The sequence below is a fragment of the Aethalodelphis obliquidens genome, unplaced genomic scaffold (genome assembly GCF_003676395.1).
Source record: "Aethalodelphis obliquidens isolate GAN/ISIS:26980383/991018 unplaced genomic scaffold, ASM367639v1 scaffold22, whole genome shotgun sequence".
Taxonomy (NCBI): Eukaryota; Metazoa; Chordata; class Mammalia; order Artiodactyla; family Delphinidae; genus Aethalodelphis; species Aethalodelphis obliquidens.
The window spans coordinates 24,816,806-24,835,906 of record NW_020837966.1 but is presented as its reverse complement, the minus strand read 5'-3'; the positions used below and the strand labels follow the sequence as shown (position 1 = coordinate 24,835,906).

General features: G+C 39.8%; 1 protein-coding gene across 1 annotated transcript in view; it reads right to left on the bottom strand.

Moving 5' to 3' along the window:
* The window catches only part of CNTN4 (contactin 4), a 496,981-nt gene that overhangs the window by 156,558 nt on the left and 321,322 nt on the right, over window positions 1-19,101 (bottom strand). Inside the window, exons 6-9 of the mRNA XM_027121429.1 lie at window positions 18,519-18,621; window positions 15,334-15,518; window positions 2,571-2,707; window positions 204-333 (exon numbers count right to left, since the gene is read on the bottom strand). Of these exons, the coding sequence (XP_026977230.1) occupies window positions 204-333; window positions 2,571-2,707; window positions 15,334-15,518; window positions 18,519-18,621 (555 nt within the window). The remainder of the gene's footprint in view (window positions 1-203; window positions 334-2,570; window positions 2,708-15,333; window positions 15,519-18,518; window positions 18,622-19,101) is intronic.

The following is a 19,101-nucleotide window of genomic DNA, read 5'->3' as shown; positions in this document are numbered from 1 at the left end:
GTAAACATCAGGAGAAGCTGATTTAGAAAGTGGTCTCTTCTTATTGCTTGCAGAATGCATTCCTTGTTTCTCGAGTGATATCTTTGGTCTAAAGATTTCTTCACCCCCTTTTCTTGGATTGAACGTTTATGTTTGGCAGAGGACATGGTAGTTTAGTGATTCTAAGTGTTTTTACTTTTTTTCTTTCCAGTATAAAGACTCACCTATAACACTAAGCTCTGCGCTGGAAAAGATAACTCCATGTTTATTTTCTGCCACACACTGATACATGCCAGCATCTGAGAGGTTCACTATTGTTATGTTGAGTGTTCCTTGCTCGATATGAATTCTATCCTGTGAAAGAAAAGAGGAACACAAAACAATGACCTTCTACAACTGAGACCTTAAGGCAATTTTGCTGCATGTTATATCAAAGGGGCTTAATGGGAAGAAAATAGCTATCACATAAGCAATTTACATACCATGATCTATTTATCTGTCAACTAAATTTGTGGCAGGTCAGATGCTAAGTGGAACAACCCGTACATCAGTTGGTAAATGGAATTTAAATTGTAGGACTCTCTTGAGCTCTCATTGATTTAACAGTGAAACCAGTCAGATTAATATCCCCTCTAAATAGATGAACTTGAAATTTAAAATGCTTTTTTTACTCCAAGGCTTTGTGCTAACTGTGGGTGAGGAGTGGGAAATACAAGTAAGTTTACCGTTTAGAGTAGTTAAGATGCTCAGATTATAATCAGGCAACACTTTGAAGGTTAATAGGATTGTAATCTTCTTGGATGAAGCAGAGACAAATATTTAACGTCAGCCGAAATTTACTAAGAAAAAGAGTAGGTATTAGTAATTTAACGTTCCCTTACTCAATTGCTATCGGTGGCACGATCTAAGCTTAGGACCACCTGCTGGTAGCCAATCTGAAGAAAGCAAAGTTAGTGTATGGAACAATAGAGCATCCTCATTCATCAGCCTGAGGCTACGTAACTTGAGGGGTCAAGTTTTATAAGTACCCAAAAGGATCTCCTCTTCTCCAGAAGACCTGCCATTTAAGAAAGTAAAATATATAAAGACATCCTGGTTTTCTGTTTGCCCCAGGGTTGTGATTTAGTTGGGTGGACACCGTATTAGGCTTTGATCAAACCTACGCGTCCATGTTCTCTCACATTAAATAAAGGGAAGAAGATGCCAGTTACCTGGGTACTTACACTCTAGCGATTTGAGTTTGGCTTTTAGAATTGAGAGAATCATGGGACCAAAAAGAGTCCAGCAGTGACAGGCAGAGGTGTGGGTGCCAGGGTGTGGGCCAGGCTCATCACACCAGCCCGTTTCGGCGGCTGCACACACCACACTGACGTCCTGGCCAGCGCTCAGAGCAGCTGCTCTTCTCTGGGGGCTGACGGGGGAGGAAACCTGAGCACAAAAAACTGGCTCTCAACTTGGGGCCTGAGGAAAATGTCAAATTTCAGCGAACATTTGACTTCAGGAGGAAAATACATAAGGAAAGTTAAACTAGACACAATTGTTCCTCATTCTAAGGTCCCATCTTCGCTTATTTTTATGGGCATTATTCCTTCAGTTATCTCTTTGAGCATCCTTAACGGACTTATTCCGATTTCTGTCTTAGACTGTTCTACAGGTTGGTTATCTTTCTAAAAAAAGTTTTTTTGCATATGGTTTGGGATATTGGTGTGCAGGCTTATTTTGAAAAGGAGTTATTTTTGTCTGTATTTTGCCCTCTATTTAGCAGTTTTGTGGTTGCCTCCACCTCTACCCCTGGCCCGCTGGTCCAGAAGCAGAACTACTCACGGCTTCTCTCAGGTCCTGATCTGGGAGGATGCTGGGACTACTGCAATTCCCATCCAGGGCCAGTAGGGGGCATAACCTGGTACCTTTTACCTCTCTTACGTCACAGAGTCCTATTAAGCCAGGCAGCAGTTTGTTTGCTTTTGCACAAGGATATTGTACCCTTGTCTCCAGAGAGGATTTTTTTTATACCTGAGCTCTCAGCTCCTACTGCCTGCTTCAGGGCCTATAGGCTGGTGCCTCCCGCCTCACTCATCACTTTTAGTTTTTCTTCTATTTCTGTTGCATTAGAGATGTTAGTCTCGAGCTTGCATATGGCATTGCTAAACGTCTGAGGCAGAGTGGGCATTTTGCTGGTGAACATACTGGACCATGTTGTCCACTAGTCTCCTCAGACGGAAGATGATAATAAAACCACACGGAAGGGGAGAATTTGGATGCTGAAAGGTGTTACTCACTCATTCGTGTCTAGCATACACGCAAATTTGTGTCTTAGCACAATTACATGTTCCAGACCTTCAGCATAACTTTCCAATTGTAAAGCCAGGGATGTTAATCTCTGAAGACCAAAGGTTGAACAAGGCTAGAGAATCAGATTTATGTACCGTTTGTATTTATCACCTGCATTCGCTTTCACTTTTTCCACTATTTATGGCATTGGGCTGCATACTATTTTGGAGACAACTGGTCATTTTTCTGTTTCCATAGCAACAACACCACATTCAACATTACAGTAAATATTAAGACACAATTATCACCCAGTTGCTTACCCGAGTTAACAGTGGTTCACCATTTTTCAGCCACCTGTATGTAGGTTTGGGCCTTCCATTGGCTTTACATTCCCAGAAGACATTTTCTTCAATGGCCACATGAATGTCATTTATTTTTTGAATCCAATTAGGTTGAGCTATAGCAGTTCACAAAGCAGAGACATACATTCAGTGTATGTTCAATCCATGTTTATCATATGCAGTCAAGGGACAAAAACAGGCTTATAATAAAATTCCTTTTCCAGAGGTTATTCAAATTATAAAGCTGGGTAGAAGTTCAGGGGGTGCTTTTAGAAAACACCCCACCCTATGTCCGACTCTGAATGTCACATTTTTGCAGCCCACGTGGCTGGTTCTTTCATTACTAAAGGCAGAATGAATAACACTACCATGAGTCATATGGTAAAATTAACTGCCCTTCCCCCCAAATATCTATTCTTCCTTTTTTCCTTTTAATAAGAGAAATCTCCCACCACCAGCCTACTACTTTTAGCTGGGCTCATGTTTTTTCTAGCTACACACTGCATTTCCAAGATTCCTTTGCAGCTGGTGGTAACCATGGGCCTAAGTTCATACCAATGATATGTGGTGTGTGTGAAAGTGATGAGAGCAACTTCCAGGTTATTGACTTAAAGATACTTGTCCTGTACTCTCACTGCCCTTCCCCACTGATTGGAAAAAGTAACAACTGAAACAGCTTTGGGCTCAGAGATGAAGCTATGTAGGATGAAAATGCTGACCTGCCAGCCTCGGCCCTTGAATGACCTTGTGGAGCAAAGCAGCAGCAGACCCACCTGCCTACATGGGAGATACATGGGAGAGAAATAAGCTTCTTATTTCAGGCACTATATTTCTGGGTGTCTCTCACACACATCATATGGATACTTTTTGTGACTCCTTTCTCCTTCGAGGCTATCATCATTTTCTACTATTGACTTCTTTCATATTGATAGAATGTTATCCACAAGTGTATGGGCCTGGAATTCCAAATCTCTGAATGAGTCCTGGTTTTTACCAAAACCTTCTCAGGAAATCAAGTCCTGCCCACAGTCTAACACAGGAATTCAAGACAGCACTTAATTCTCACACTGCCCAATGCCCTCTTCCACTCTCCACACCCAAATTATGCCTACTTTTTCATGCTTCAATGAAGGTCATATTTTCTTTCCTTGTTCTTAAGGGAGATAAAGACAATGTTAACCTACGTTCCCTAAAAAGTCTTCATCAATAGCAAGCCTTCCCTAAAGCACAATTCGTGCCATTGGTAACTATAATGGCAAACATTTAGGCAGAAGACCCTCAGCACAAAGTTCATGCAGGAGAGAAGCACAGCTGTCATTCTGGAATGTTATCTTGTAACAAGGCACTTCCATAGGATAATGCCTACCAATGTAAACCTAACAGTCAGAACTGGTATCAGTATTTAATTAGAAGATGCTACTCAATATTCTTAACTCGTCTCTTTGCTGACCTGACCTCAGTATCTTTATTCAGTGAGGCTACTGATCTTCCATAATTTAATTCAAAAGGAAATGACTAGTGTTGAGGCCAAGCTCTCTTATCTTCCCAGCAATAAATGAAACTGGAAAAACACTAACAAGTCACTTAACCAGCGGAGGTCTCTAGGTCCCTGAATAAATGCCCCTTTCTCCTTTTACCCCTCTGTAAGCAATTTCATGTTTTTCAAAGAGCAAAACACAATTTTACAAATCCTCTACTGATGGGGATGATGCATTGCTGCATATGCGGAGAGGCTGAAAGGGTCAACTTTCAAAAAAGTTATAACATCAACAAGTATTAACTTGAACGAAGGGTTATAACCTTTATCCTTGAAAGAGCTGCAAGCCTACCATTTTTCTTTATCTTCCTGCTGCTAATGCAAAGGAGCTCAAAAGGTAGACACCTTTTGAGTTCTCTGCCTGGAAAATCTGATGTGCAATCCTGATAAGGCTAATGGCAGTTGTCTGCCTGATTTCACATTCACCCTGCTGAATATTTACCCCCCACAGAGTTTATGAAAACAAAGCAAAAAAGAAAAGCTACAGAAATCTGTGTGGAATATTAACAACTAAGCCAAACTTTTCAAAGTGAGTGAGGAAGAAAAAAAAAATGGAAGGGCAAATGTAACTTATGAAGCAATGTCAAGTTGAAGTTCAAAAAGGAAACATCAAAACGATGTGCAGAGACAGATTTCAATGTCATAGATTTCCTGTAACTCTTGGGCTTATTCATTGCTTTCTTTCAAAAATACAGAAAGCTGGAAGCACTACCTTGCAATCTCAAAAAGGAGATGGGGAAGGGAAGGGAGAGCCTTGAGAGGATTTTGAAAAGACCTTGCAAAGTTCTAACTAATTAAACACTTCTGAGGGCTCATTCTGTGTCTTGCAACAGGGTTATGGAGGTTAAGGTGCTCGACAGGAATGCTCCGTGGTAATGATTTGTGCTGGTCAAGGTGAAATCAATAGCAAATTCAGCCTTTGTGAGACATCGTCAGGTACTTTCCTTTTTTTTAAGTAAAATTAATTCGTGGAAACCAAATTTGAATGGTTAAAAACCTATTCCTCCCGAAGTAAAATGAATTCATATATACCAAATTTGAAATGATATAAACATGTTCCTCTTGAAGTCAATATCTGGACATGGGCCCACGGGGATCACGATTGGAATATGATATTATATAAACGGCAAAGAATGAGATAACGTTTTTTTTTAACATGCCAACTGCAGATCTACAGGGCAAAAGCCCACACAGTGAAGGTTGCTCCTGCCACTCACTTAGATTGGATGAATCATCTCTAAGTGGGTGAGTTTTTTGTAATAGAATAGTCCTGTGCCTGATGGAAATTATTCATATCTCTACATAGCTCTTCGGGTCACCCAGTTCAAAGTCCTTGGATGACAAATGGTCCATTTTAGTGCATAATAGAAAATATTGTTTCCTGTAACTTGCTTTTGATAATGTATTTGGGTCCATTGTATTTATCACTTAATATCTAGGTTCGACTACATTTTATAACTCCATGTCTGAAAAATAGCTCCAAGGAAGGCTTGAACAGGTTGATTCAGCCCTATTATTTCAGGAAGAAGGTTGTGTCTAAACGCCTTTTGGGGCATTATATATATAGATCTCCAATACTAAACAGAATTAATCATATTCACATATTAAAACAGAACCATCTGTTTTGGCCATTCAAGGTTTGAATAGAAGAATCTCTCCTCTAAAACATCTTAAGTCTTGTTCTCAAGATACAAATTCAAATATAAGGTTAAATGGTTGTGTTTTCTTTGACCCTGTGACACTGTTAGTCTCTTGGATAAATGAACAAGCTCTTCATTTCAATCTTTGGATCAGTAACTGCCAGAAATGACCTAAGTCAATGTATTCCAGCCACTGGAATCATGCAAGCATCTTATCCAATAACAATTTATATTGCAGATAGATAAAATTGGAACTTAGTGGTTAAACAATGCTCAGACATATCTGGCTCTCTGACTGTCCAAAACCAGAAATTTCTGGTAGAAAGAAATGCCATCATGAGCCTTAGACCTTAGAAAGTTAAAAATTTTAAAGAAAGGATATGATGGGGAAAAACAATTTAAATGGCTATTAGGATGATGACCTGTGGGCATTCAAAATTATTTCTGGCTGCTTATACAGTCTTGGAGAAGATGAATCATGTCCAAGGAATGCAGAGGTTTGGCTAACATTACTTAAGAATTATACTGATAGTGAGCTCTATGAGCCTGAAGATAATTACTTGGCTTCAGTTTACCATATATACAGTTGCTTCCCAAATCTTTATCTCCAGCTGGAATTCTTATACTGTTGACAAGAATCATTGAGATACTGTCAATATCTTTACCTTGAATCCAACATTCCCAGTATTGGCACTTGAACTATTCATTTTCCAACCTTACTGTAGAGCGTCTTCCAATTTATTGTTATAGTTTCCTCTTAAACCCTCAACTTCTCATTTGCAGAAGTCACTAAAAGGAAGGACGAGCTTCACATGAAAGACTCATACTGTGTTCTGTGCTAGGGTCCAAATTTGATCTCCCCTCATAATCTCCAGTCCTCTGACTTCAGGCTCTCATCCACTCCCCACACAACACCAGCAATCAATATCCTAATGAGCAGCGGTCCCCAACCTTTTGGCATCAGGGACCGCTTTTGTGGAAGACAATTTTTCCATGGACTGGCGGCGGGGGATGGTTTTGGGATGACTCAAGCGAATTACATTTATTGTGCACTTTATTTCTATTATTGTTATATTGTAATATATAATGAAATAATTATACAACTCACCATAATGCAGAATCACTGGGAGCCCTGAGCTTGTTTTCCTGCAACTAGATGGTCCCGTCTGGGGGTGATGGGAGACAGTGACACCCAAAGTGTGTTCCTTATGTCCAGTCTACTCCATAAGATGCAGCTTAATTGTCACTTGCCACTCACTGATAGTGTTTCTGCAAGCAATTGATTTATTACGGTCTCAGTGCAGTCAAACCTCTCTGCTAATGATAATCTGTATTTGCAGCCGCTCCCCAGTGCTAGCATCACTGCCTCAGCTCCACCTCAGATCATCAGGCATTAGATTCTCATAAGGAGCACGCAACCTAGATCCCTTGTACGCTCAGTTCACAGTAGGGTTCGCGCTTCTCTGAGAATCTAATGCCTATGCTGATCCAACAGGAGGTGGAGCTCAGGTGGTAACGTGAGCGATGGGGAGCGGCTGTAAACACAGGTGAAGCTTTGCTCACTAGCCTGCCGCTCACCTCCTGCTGTACCTAACGGGCCACGGACTGGTACCGGCCCGTGGCGGGGGGTTGGGGATCCCTGCTAATGAGGGTTTTCAAATTCAGTTCTATGATGCTCAGAGAGTTCTTGGGAGGGACATCCTTCAACTAGGACAGCCTTGCTTTGTTTTAAATATTGAAAATTTCATGTTTAAAAAAGTAACGTGACAATTTAAAAATACACACATGTTGAAAAGTACTATTTTGAGGTATCTAAATCTTGTCCTTTTGTAGAAAGAGCTTTGAATTTGGAACTTGGAGACTGAGTGCATACATTTTCTCATTTGAATCAAGGGGAGGCTGGACTTGATGGTGTCTAAAGTCCCTTCTGACTTTAATGTGCTAAACCTTTAATTACCTCTTGAACCATCTGAATTCTTGGATCTCCTGGGTTCTCTGTTAATTACTGTTTCGCTCAGACTCTCCTATTTGAGATCTCTTCATCTCTGTGTAAGTTGCACTGTACTTTTACTCCTGGCAATGGCAGAGGAGGTGCCACCAGGCCAACTGTCTCACAGGTAACAATGATAAGCCACAAAGAATATAAAAACCAACAATGTGAAGGCGCACTTAAGGGTAACCCAAAGCAGGTACGTTTCTATTAATAGGTACTCATTAATATATAAAACAGATATGATTGTAGGAATAATCCATGCATGAGATAATGGATAGGATGTGCGAACGTGCTTTGCACACTGTAAATGTTGTACAAATTAAGAGAACACTGCCATCATTTCATATTTTTAGGCTAATATTTAAAGTACTCTGTCATCTGGTTCTACCTAGTTCTCTCACTTTCTGTCCAAGTATGCCCAGTGAACACACAGCTCCTGTCAAATGAGGGTCTTCTTTGTTCTCAAATCCAATAAGCCAGCTCCTGCCTCATATCTTTGTTCAAAACAACTTGTGTTTTTGGAATGTTCTCCTCCCCTTCATCCCTACCCAGTGTTCACTCTGCGGAAACACCTCCTCCACGAAGCCTTCCCTGATCTGTCGACTGCTATCCTCCTGAACACATACAGCTCATAGGGCACGAACAGCAAAACTGTTCTGTGCCATCACGTGTATTGTTTTGAACGGGTTGGTTTAACTCTTTTACTCCTACATAATTTCTATAAGAGCATACATTTTCTCTTTTCTTCCTGGATGTGCTTTAGTCATTTCAGAACTTGAGAAATGATTCAATGAATAAAAAAGGATTGGAAATTAGCCATATGTTCATGAAAAAGGTCTTAAGGCTGGTTCACCAAGCCCACTGCCACCCAAACAAACCAAGCTATTATCTAGTTTAACACAGACTAATTTCTTTATGTTTATTTTTAATCCTCAACTCGGTCACTGCCTACTGTTTCTCTGAATGTGCTCTTACTGGTTTAAATACATTCCTTTCTCCATCTCCTATTCACCTTCTGAGCAGAGTACTACCAATCACAAACACTAAAGTACTTACATAATATCTCAATCAGCATCACTTGATATATGTTATTTCTCAACCTCATAATAACCTGCAAATTAAGTGTCATTGTCCCCATTTTACAGATGAGGTCCAGACACATTAAAGTCCAGATTCAGAATGTGGCTCAGTTAGGACTGGTACACAGGCCTTGCTTGGCTTCAACGTCTGTGCTCTCCTGACAGGCTCTCAAACTATGCCCCTACTGTCAATGGAGAAGGGAGTATTCTTTTGGACCCATGGTTCTCAAAGTGTGGTCTCATGACCACTGGGGTTCCCCAAGTCTCTTTCAGAGAGTCCATGAGAGCCTTTCTTTCCACCTACACATCTGTGTGAGATCAGATTTTCTTCGTACACTTCAACCAAAACAACAATCGTGACAGATTAAATACAGAAGCACATACCAGAATCTAGTTTTTTCTGCTAAGATAGACGTTAAAGATATTTGCAAAAACCTAAACAACATCCCTCTTTTTTGTTTGGGAAAATACAGTTTTCTTAAAATACGTTAATTATGTTAATATGCACTGATTATACTGTTGTCATTTTAAAATAAAGTACTCAAATTCTCGGGATTAATTTCTAATATGTTATATATTGGTAGAAATAGCCCACATAAGCAAAAGTTTTTTGGAGTATACAATAATCTTCCAGAGTGAAAAGGGGACCTGAAACCCAAAATTTTTGGACTCCAGCTTTAGAGAAGCATGGAAACTTTCAGATAAATGAATCTATGTATGCAAAACTTGCTACAAGTAAATTTAAACAATATTCCTTGAGAGATAAAAATTGTAACAGCTACTTCTGCCTTCTGTGATGACAGAGTAAGGGAATGGAACTGCATTTCACTACATTGTCTTTGATGTGACTTTTTCTTCCTGGGTCTGAAGCTTCTCGTGGGGTAAGGACCCTATAACCCTACTCCTGTGTTACTTCCCACTGACCATTATTTACAAAATGTTTCAATGTGCACCCCTTGAAAAATTGCACCAACCCACTTAATTGGAACTACCAGCTGAAGTGAAGGAAACAAAAATTGTTGACTATCTGAAGTGACACTCAAGGAAACGGAGGGTCTCGATATCAGCTCTGTCTAGGACAATTAAGCAGACTACAGCTTTACTGCAAAATAACCTTATCTGCTGTGTTCATGTTTTGGTCACTCGATCCTTTAAGCCACTTTGTGGGGCTGAATATTATTTAGTGATCACATATACATAGCACATCTGTGGGGAAATTAGTATGAGATGCTACACGATGCTTCTGTATTCTGACCTTACAGATAATCCAACACCATGTGCAGTGTCATCATGGCTACAGTTTTGCCTTTAGAGCCAAAGGACCATGGCCTACAAGGTCTAGACATATAGTCACAGATGTAAGTTGGAGAGGAAAATAAAAAAGAGCTCTTTTGGACTCAATAATCAGGTGATCACCTTGGAAAATAGGAAGTGAATAAGTCATCTGTTCAACTGGATGTTTTAATGTATGTCTTTGGTTGTGGAAAATAAGCAGAAGAAGTATCTGGATGATTGATGAATTTTTTTTCCCCTTACCTATTTTATTAAAATGTCTTATTGGCAGGAAAAGGAACACAGGAAGAGGAGGTCTAGTCATAGCTCTGATTCTCACTCATTCTATCACCTTGGGTAAGTTATTTTATGTCTCTGGGCCTTTTTTTTCTTTTTCTTTTTTAACTTATAAAAATCAAAGAGAAGGGCTTCCCTGGTGGTGCGATGGTTAAGAATCCGTCTGCCAATGCAAGGGACATAGGTTCAAGCCCTGGTCCAGGAAGATCTCACATGCTGTGGAGCAGCTAAGCCAGTGCGCCACAACTACTGAGCCTACGCTCTAGAGCCTGCAAGCCACAACTACTGAGCCCTCGCCCCACAACTACTGAAGCCCGCACACCTAGAGCCTGTGCTCTGCAACAAGAGAAGCCACTGCAATGAGAAGCCCACGCACCGCAACCAAGAGTAGCTCCCGCCCACCACAACTACAGAAGGCCCGCGCACAGCAACGAAGACCCAACACAGCCAAAAATAAAAATAAATTTTAAAAAAATCAATGAGTTGGCCCCAGTAGATCCTTCCAGCTCAAACATTATAGGATTCTATGAACAACAGCCTGCTCACCGCTCAAATATTATATTCCCTATTTCCTCACGGTGAAGATGATTTTACTCTCTTAACACCCGTTACATATAGGAGAAACCGAACAAAAGGCATTAAACATCAGGTTCCTTTAGTTCATGCTTCATTCTTCTAAATGATGTTACTCTATTGGTGTATTTGTGCAAAAAGGAAGTGACTATATAGACATAATGAGGTGGAAAGATGAATAATTATCAAGTGAATTAAATCCATTTTATACTTCCTTTTCCTTTTTTCAAAGATAATTACTTTAGCACCCTCCTACTTTGTCTATGTAGACTGGCCATAATGCTTGATGTGACAGCAAGCTGCTAGCTTTCACAGGAAGCAGGAACACCTTTGCTTGCATGTAATTTAATCTTAGGATTCACTCTACCACTTGAAAACAGCCTAGCACGAGAGCAATGGTTCTTACTCTGTGGACTCCAGACAAGCTGCACAAGCATGACCAGGGAACTTAACAGAAATACAAATTCTCAGGTCCCACCCTAGTTCTACAGAATCAGAACTTCTGGGGATTGAACGCAGTATTCTGTATTTTAATAAAATTTTCAGATTACTCTAAAGCACACTGAAGTTTGAGAACCTCTAGCATGAAGGAACAGGCATAGCATTTGGAATCTAGCTCTATATAACCATGTAACTTCAATCAGTAACATTTTCTCTTTGGGAATCGATTTCCTTATCTATAAAATGGCTAAGTGTAGGAATGACTCGGGAGTGTCTTACTCATTCTAACTCCAAAATATACGTCAAGCCTCCATTTATTTTCCTTCTTTGAGTCCTAGCCACCAACCTCTCTCACCTGGTTGGCTTCTTGACCGGTTGTCCTGCTTTTACTCTTGGTTCCCTATAATCTAGTCATCACAAAACAACCAGAGTGGTCTTTTAAAAGCATGAATGTGATTGAGTCATTCCCCTGCTTAAAATCCTCCACTGGTTTCCCGTTATGATCAGAATAAATCCCAAACTCTGTGGCTGGCTTACAAGATACTGCATCATCTGTCACCCTCCCATGTTTCCAAACCTTTTGCCCTTTCTCACCATGACTAAGTTACACTAGCTTCCTTGTTACATCTCACAATGCAGTGTGAATTGCAATGTTAAGTAGTTTCCTGTCTCAGGGCCTTTGTACTTCCTTACCTTCTGCCTGGAATGTACCACTCCTTGAAAGCCTGGCTCTTTTGCATCCTTTAGGTTTCAGCTCCAAAGTCAAATCTCAGACAAGTCTTCCCTGACTACCTTATCTTATGAAGCCTTTCTTCTGCTCCTAGTTATATGCTATCATATCATCCAACTCATTTTCTTCACAACTCTTACCACACTATGAAATTTTCTAGTTCATTTATTTGCTTAATAGTAAATTTCCCATCAGTTTCTAGTAAAAGACAAGCTCCTTGAAGGCAGGGATTTGTCTTACAACCCTAAGTGCCCAACATTGCCTGCCATATGGTAGGCAATAAAAATTTCTTTTGAACAAATTAATAATATATTAAAGTCATTTTAGAAAATGTCAATCTTTAAGTAACAAAGATCTGTAGTATTTTAACCCTGAATATATTAACAGATCTATTTTTTAGGAAGTTTTTTATGCTGAAAAATATCTGAAAGAGCAGATTAAAATTAGACCACACAGACAAGTATAGGTCATGGCAAAATAAATTGGGAAAATGGAGATGGGTAAAAATGTTTTATGTCTGAACTAGTTTCAGTTCTTCCCATATCCCAGCCACGAGTAGCACATGCTAACCTAAAGACACAGCCACAGTGGAAACACACCAACCAGGAACAGGGGCTTCTATCATCCTGACACAGGGAACGTAGGAGCAATGGAACCATGCCCAGCAGGCCTTTGGAGGAAGGTGAAAGGGTTTTAGGGCAGGATCAGAAAAATTGCCAATTTGTCAGGCCAGAACAGAAGTGAGCACACCTGTCCGTTGTTGTTGAAGTGAAGAGGTGATGAATGGGATGCAGCAACTTGGAACCAAAAAGGAGAAGCAGGTTTCTAAGCTGAAACCCATGGTTTATAATCCCTGAGCACAGCACATCTTAATGTTGTAAGAAATTTTCTTGTTAACAAAGATAGAACGTTCGTGGATAAGTGACTGGGGCTACTTTCTCCCCTTTTGTGAAATATATGGTGACTTTAATGATAATAACTCATTTAACTTGGAGATCTAGGTAGCTGGATATCAGAAACGCAGCATTGGACAAACCCACTAGATACCAGAAAAAATATATAAAAAGAAAGAAAAAAAAATGACAGCCAAGCACTTTTGTATAATTAAGCTCTCCTGTGACAATGAAAACAATCTGATAGTTTCTGTGTCAACTAGCTGATACTCTAGTTGAGGATAAACAAAAGAATAAACATAGATGCAAAAGCCCAGCACCATGAAAGTCAACTTATTAGACAAGCTTCTAACACCTAGGGTGGTTGACAACTGAGGAAAAAGCTGAGTTATCTTCAGAAAGTAGGCAAATTTCATTCCGCTTTTTTCTCCATGCGTGGATGCAGACAACTTCCTTTAAAAGGGAAACACCGTTAGGACCTGATTTTCATCTCCAGGCAGGATCCCTGAAAAAACCTTTCACTATACAAGGCTGGAGGCCAGTGACAAGGTTGATTTTCCAGAAGAGTAACACTGGACTCTTCTATTTCTTGTGCAGGAAACCTTTGACCTACCAGAAAGCACTATGTCAACTCCTGGTAACAGACTATTTCACACCTTTTTAACATAGTGAAACAGATATTTCACTTCAAAGAAAATCATGAAAGTGAAAAATGACTTCAATTAATTATTCGAGCAACACAAGTAACCCTTAGGAACCACCGCCACTGGATGGAAATATCTACCCAACTAATTAAAAAAAAAAAAATTGGTCATTTACCTGAATATTTTCAGGTTGTTCCTACCTGATACAGGAGAAATAATTATTACACTGGAGAGAAAAATGTACCCTAAACACTTAAAAAAGACAGCAAGTGCATCTCACTGAACAAATCTGTAACCTTCAGTCTTATGTTTTTCCAGCCAATGAACTGTGATGTCTTTTGCTTTTCAACCAATCAAATAAGGTATCAACCATGACAGTTTATGAAAGAGCAAAGATCAAGCATCAAGTCTGTCCTCTGGCATGAGTAGAGTTGGTCCTTTATTGTTGAAGGAAGATGGGTGATTAAAAAAGAGTGCAAATTTATTCAAACAACTGGTGCTGAAGTCATCATGTGAAACACTTGGTAAAATCATGTGTGTTCTTCCACCAACTGGCCAATGTCAGAAGTAGGAGTCCAAAATGCTGAGGATCAGATGGGGGAGGTTGCTGAAGGCTAGCTGATATTCAAAATCTCCGCCCAGTTTCTAACCATGCTTCTAAAAAACCTTACATGATTACTGAACAAAATTCTTTCCCCATATCTTAAAACCAAAACGCTTTAGAAGAAGAATTGATGAAATAAATACACTTTCGTGGTATTAGTTACTGCAAGAAATAGGAAGGTTTAAAGCCTTTGCTACAACTTGCCCCTGCCTAAAGAACTGCTCTCATCCTTTTAATATACACTGTTGTTTATTTAAGCCATTCTTGAATACTTATCGATCTATAATATTTATTTTCAATACCCCAGACAGATGGGATTCAGGCATGTTCCAATTTAGGAGAACTCAATTTGCTTTCAAAATGCCTATCCGATGAAATACCTTTCTGGATTTCAAATCAATATCCTAACAGGGTTTCCAAGATAGGCTCAATTGATGACCACTTGCTAGAGGTTTTACATTTATATTATGTTTGGATCAATGCCGATGATTCGATTGGAATAGGAGCAGCTGCGCAGAAAAAGTCTTTGGGGTGAGAGAGATTTGTCATGCTCCACTCTGGTAAGAACTAAATTTGGACAATGTGCATTTCGAAATGTTCATAGTACCATATTAAATCACTACCAAACAGGAGCAATTACAAAGGATTAACACGAACTCCAAATCAAAATTTGAATGAAGAAAAGCAGAGAGCTTAAAAAAAAAAAAAAAAAAAAAAAAAAACCAGGAGCAGGAATAACAAAACGTTTCCTGTGTCAGTTTTACAGCTTGATGGCAGGAGAGAAAATAGGTCCTTTGCAAGTGTGTTCACACTAATTTCTATCCCCCAAACGTATCAGCCTATATCTTCCATCCCTGCCCCCCATCCTCACTCTCCCCACCCAGAATCACCCAGGGCATGCTAATTAATCAGCAAACCAAGGGTTTTACACGCTCCTATTTCGAACAATCTTTCTGAAAAAACCTGAATGCAAACCCCCCAGCTTATAATGTTAATACCAGGAAGGTCAACAAATGATAAACTGGAATCACAGTCTTACCAAAGAAAGTCAGCTGTCCCCTTGCTATGTTTTTCCCTCTTGAATTTTCAGCCACACATTCGTACCAACCAGCGTCCTCCTGCTGAAAGTTGGGGATTTCAAGAATTCCATTTGACTTGTGTCTTCTGGCTTTCCTTGCTATCGGCTTTCCATCAGCTCTTCTCCAGATAATAGTTGGTACTGGACTGATAGCAAGAAAAAATGGCAGTGAATCAAGTTAGAGAGACTGTTTCTTTTATTTGAAGCCATGCTGCTTCCAATCCCTTCCTTCTTCCTTCTAAACATTATTAGCTCACACTAGACAATGCTCCCCAAATGTCATTTATTCACATATCACTATTATGATTTTAGTGATATCCACATCTCCAGTATTATTATATACTTAGTGTTTTCCTTAAAATCAAATAACCTTTCTTAACCTTAAATAAGTTAATCTATATCATATGCAATATTACCAATGAAATAAAAACAGATTTTTATATGCTCATTCTATTTTTTCTAGTGCATCTGTTTCTTTTAAAATCATAAATATGAAAATAAAAATGTCCATGCACAAATGTGGAGAATTAAAGATGCCTTCCACTAAGATGAGGTCCAGGCCCCTCTCTCCTTGAAACTCGTGGGTTCTTTGGCTACCTGGATTACTGAAATAAGGCAGAAGTGATGCGTCAGTTTCAAGGCTCAGGGGATAAGAAACTGGCAGCTTCTACTTGCTGCCTCTTGGGACACTCTCTGTGGAACCTTATCAACTTGTAGCAGTCCATTAGGAGGGTGGTTTCAGGAAACTTTACTTAAGTAGTGAGATAAGGAAAGAAACAATATGTGAGGTCTTTAAGTACTCTCAAGACATCTATCATCCTCCAGCTGAAACTCTTAGGACGCATCTTAAATTGCAAGGGCATCACTGAATCTGCAAATCAATGGTTTAGTGAGCTAACCACAGCTTTTAAGATTGCAGCTTCCTAGCAGGGGATACAATTGTTTACATATTTATTTTTTACAAAAACACACACAGACAAGTAATCACACTAAAGACTTGCTAATCTTCTCTGGAAAACCTGAGATGGTATTTAAAAAATTAGAGCCATCAACTCCACTATACTTGTTTTAGAGGAATTTAAGTTCATTAGGCAGACACTAACTGGAAAGGTAGAAAGGGCTCTATCAAAAGTACATTATGGGTATCTTTACATGTGATGAGATAGATACTTAATACGTGCCTTTACAAATAACTGTACTTAGAGATAGTCTTTCTGCTCTTAAGCGGGCCGTGATGATGCGTTTCCGCAGCCGGATGTGCATACCCAAACATTTCTGTGTGGATTGGAGGAGCCCAATTTGGGTCCTTTGTTTTCATTCTAGTGCCATTCAAGCAGCGTGAATAGTGTGTAATTCATACCCCCTTTGAAGTGGGAACAACATAAATTTTGCTGTCTTCCTCCACAGAAGATTTTTCAAGGTTCACCTTGCAGAGTTCACCAAACACATTTCTAGTCTATCCAGTTACCTTCTCTCATCTTTTCTTTGAATTAAGTTTCCTAATATATATATATAAATATATATTTATATACAATAAAAAACAGGACCATCTTCTACTGTTCGGCAATCTGCTTTTAGTCTCTTAGTAATAAACCATGGGCATTTTCTAGGCTTCACATGTTGTTTTACAACTTGACTTTTAATGTTGGTACAGTGTTCAATCCTACAGCAATGTCATAATTTATTTAACGGGGTAAGTTTTCAGGACATAGGAAATGATCACTGTATTTTTCAGCACCAAAGTAAAGATACTACTGCAGCGTATACTGCCATGACTTGAAAACAGGAAAACCAAAAGAATCCTTCCTTTAGAGCTAAAAATAAAATTGAAAATAAAAAGGAACAGCTTTCTTCCATGGTTGCTGTAAAACACAAAATCATGTGAATATAGATTACATGCTGACACAGGGGGTGGGTAAAAGTTAGTGTTGCTGCCTTAGCCAACATTTGGGTACAGGAAAAGGATAAGGAGTTAGCAGTGAGTTAGCCAGATAGGTGGGGTTGGGCATAGAGATTCACGTGCATCATTAAAGTACATAGATGACCAAAAAATTCTTATTTCAGATGACAGTTTTTATCACTGATGCCAAACCTTTCTTGCAGGGTTACTGGCAAAATCTTAACTGATCTGATTTTCATCTCCCTTACGCCCTCTGACAGATACTGTAACGGAAAATCTAACTGGTTCCCAAGTGGGCTTATCTAAGAAGACTCCACAGCTTGAATAATAAAATTGTGAATAATTTTCAGATGACTCTGTAAAATAAAGACTCTCTTAGAGAATATCACGTCTTACCAATCTCTATCCAAAGCAGAAGGAAATCGAAATCGAAAGTAGAAAGAAGATGCTACTGCTTACATGTGGAATCTAAAATATGACACAAATGAACTTATCTATGAAACTGAAACAGACTCACAGACATAGATAACGGTCTTGTGGTTGACAAGGGGGAGGGAGGTGGGGAGGGATGGACTGGGAGCTTGGGATTAGCAGATGCAAAGCAGTATATAGAGAATGGATAAACAATAAGCTCCTACTGCATAGCATAGGGAGCTATATCCGATATCCTGTAATAAACCATAATGGAAAAGAATATGAAAAAGAATATATATATGTATGTATAATTGACTCACTTTGCTGTACAGCAGAAATTAACACAATACTGTAAATCAACTATACTGCAATAAAATAAAATTTTCAGAACAGTAGAAAGAAGAGACGGGCAATTTAAAAAGAAATACAAGTTTGATGCATATTCCATAAACTGGGACCCGAATGAAAGTCCACATTTTTCCAAACAGTCAACTTCACTGTACCTCAAATGAAGGCCATTATTTTCCTATCATTCTGGGTTACATGTACATTACAGGTCATTGTAATAAAACAAAGCACTTTTTCAGAACTGCCCATTCTCCTCTCCTTTGTGGCCATGTCCATTGTGGCAGCCTAATCCCTCTCGTTCCATGACACATCCCCTCTCCATGATGAGAGGGCGAAATCAAAGATGCGCACGCAGAATCGCAGCGAGAGAGGCTTGGCTTGCTTTTCAGTAACTTCAGAAACCATCACGGCGAACAGTGCAAAGAAAATTCTACACTTGCCCAAGCTGGAGGGAGGACAAGGGAGAAGAGAAACCAGGACTTACTTTCCTAACGCAAAGCATTCCAGCTTCACTGTTGTTCCTTTTGCAGTCGGGACCGTTTCCGGGAACTGCACTTCTATTTTTGGCTCATATTCACCCATCACCCCTGCGAATAAACAAAGGAGCTAAGTCTTGGAGATTCTTTTAAAACATACACAAGTGTTTTTCTGTTAACGTAGGATGCTCCTACACATCACTGTGTGTGCAATTAATTCCTTCCTTCAAAAACGGCTCCTATCTCTTAACAGCCGTGAATCATGGCTTCTCTCCCAGTTACTGCTACAGAAAAAATTGTATCACAGCACCACACCATCTGCCTAGGAGTAAATTCTCCATGCATACCCCATTGCTTCTTGAAAATACTTTTTTAAAAAAGTAGTCATGGGGCTTCCCTGGTGGCGCAGTGGTTGAGAGTCCGCCTGCCGATGCAGGGGACACGGGTTCGTGCTCCGGTCCAGGAAGTTCCCACATGCCGCGGAGCGGCTGGGCCCATGAGCCACGGCCGCTGAGCCTGCGCGTCCGGAGCCTGTGCTCCGCAACGGGAGAGGCCACAACAGTGAGAGGCCCACGTACCGCAAAAAAAAAA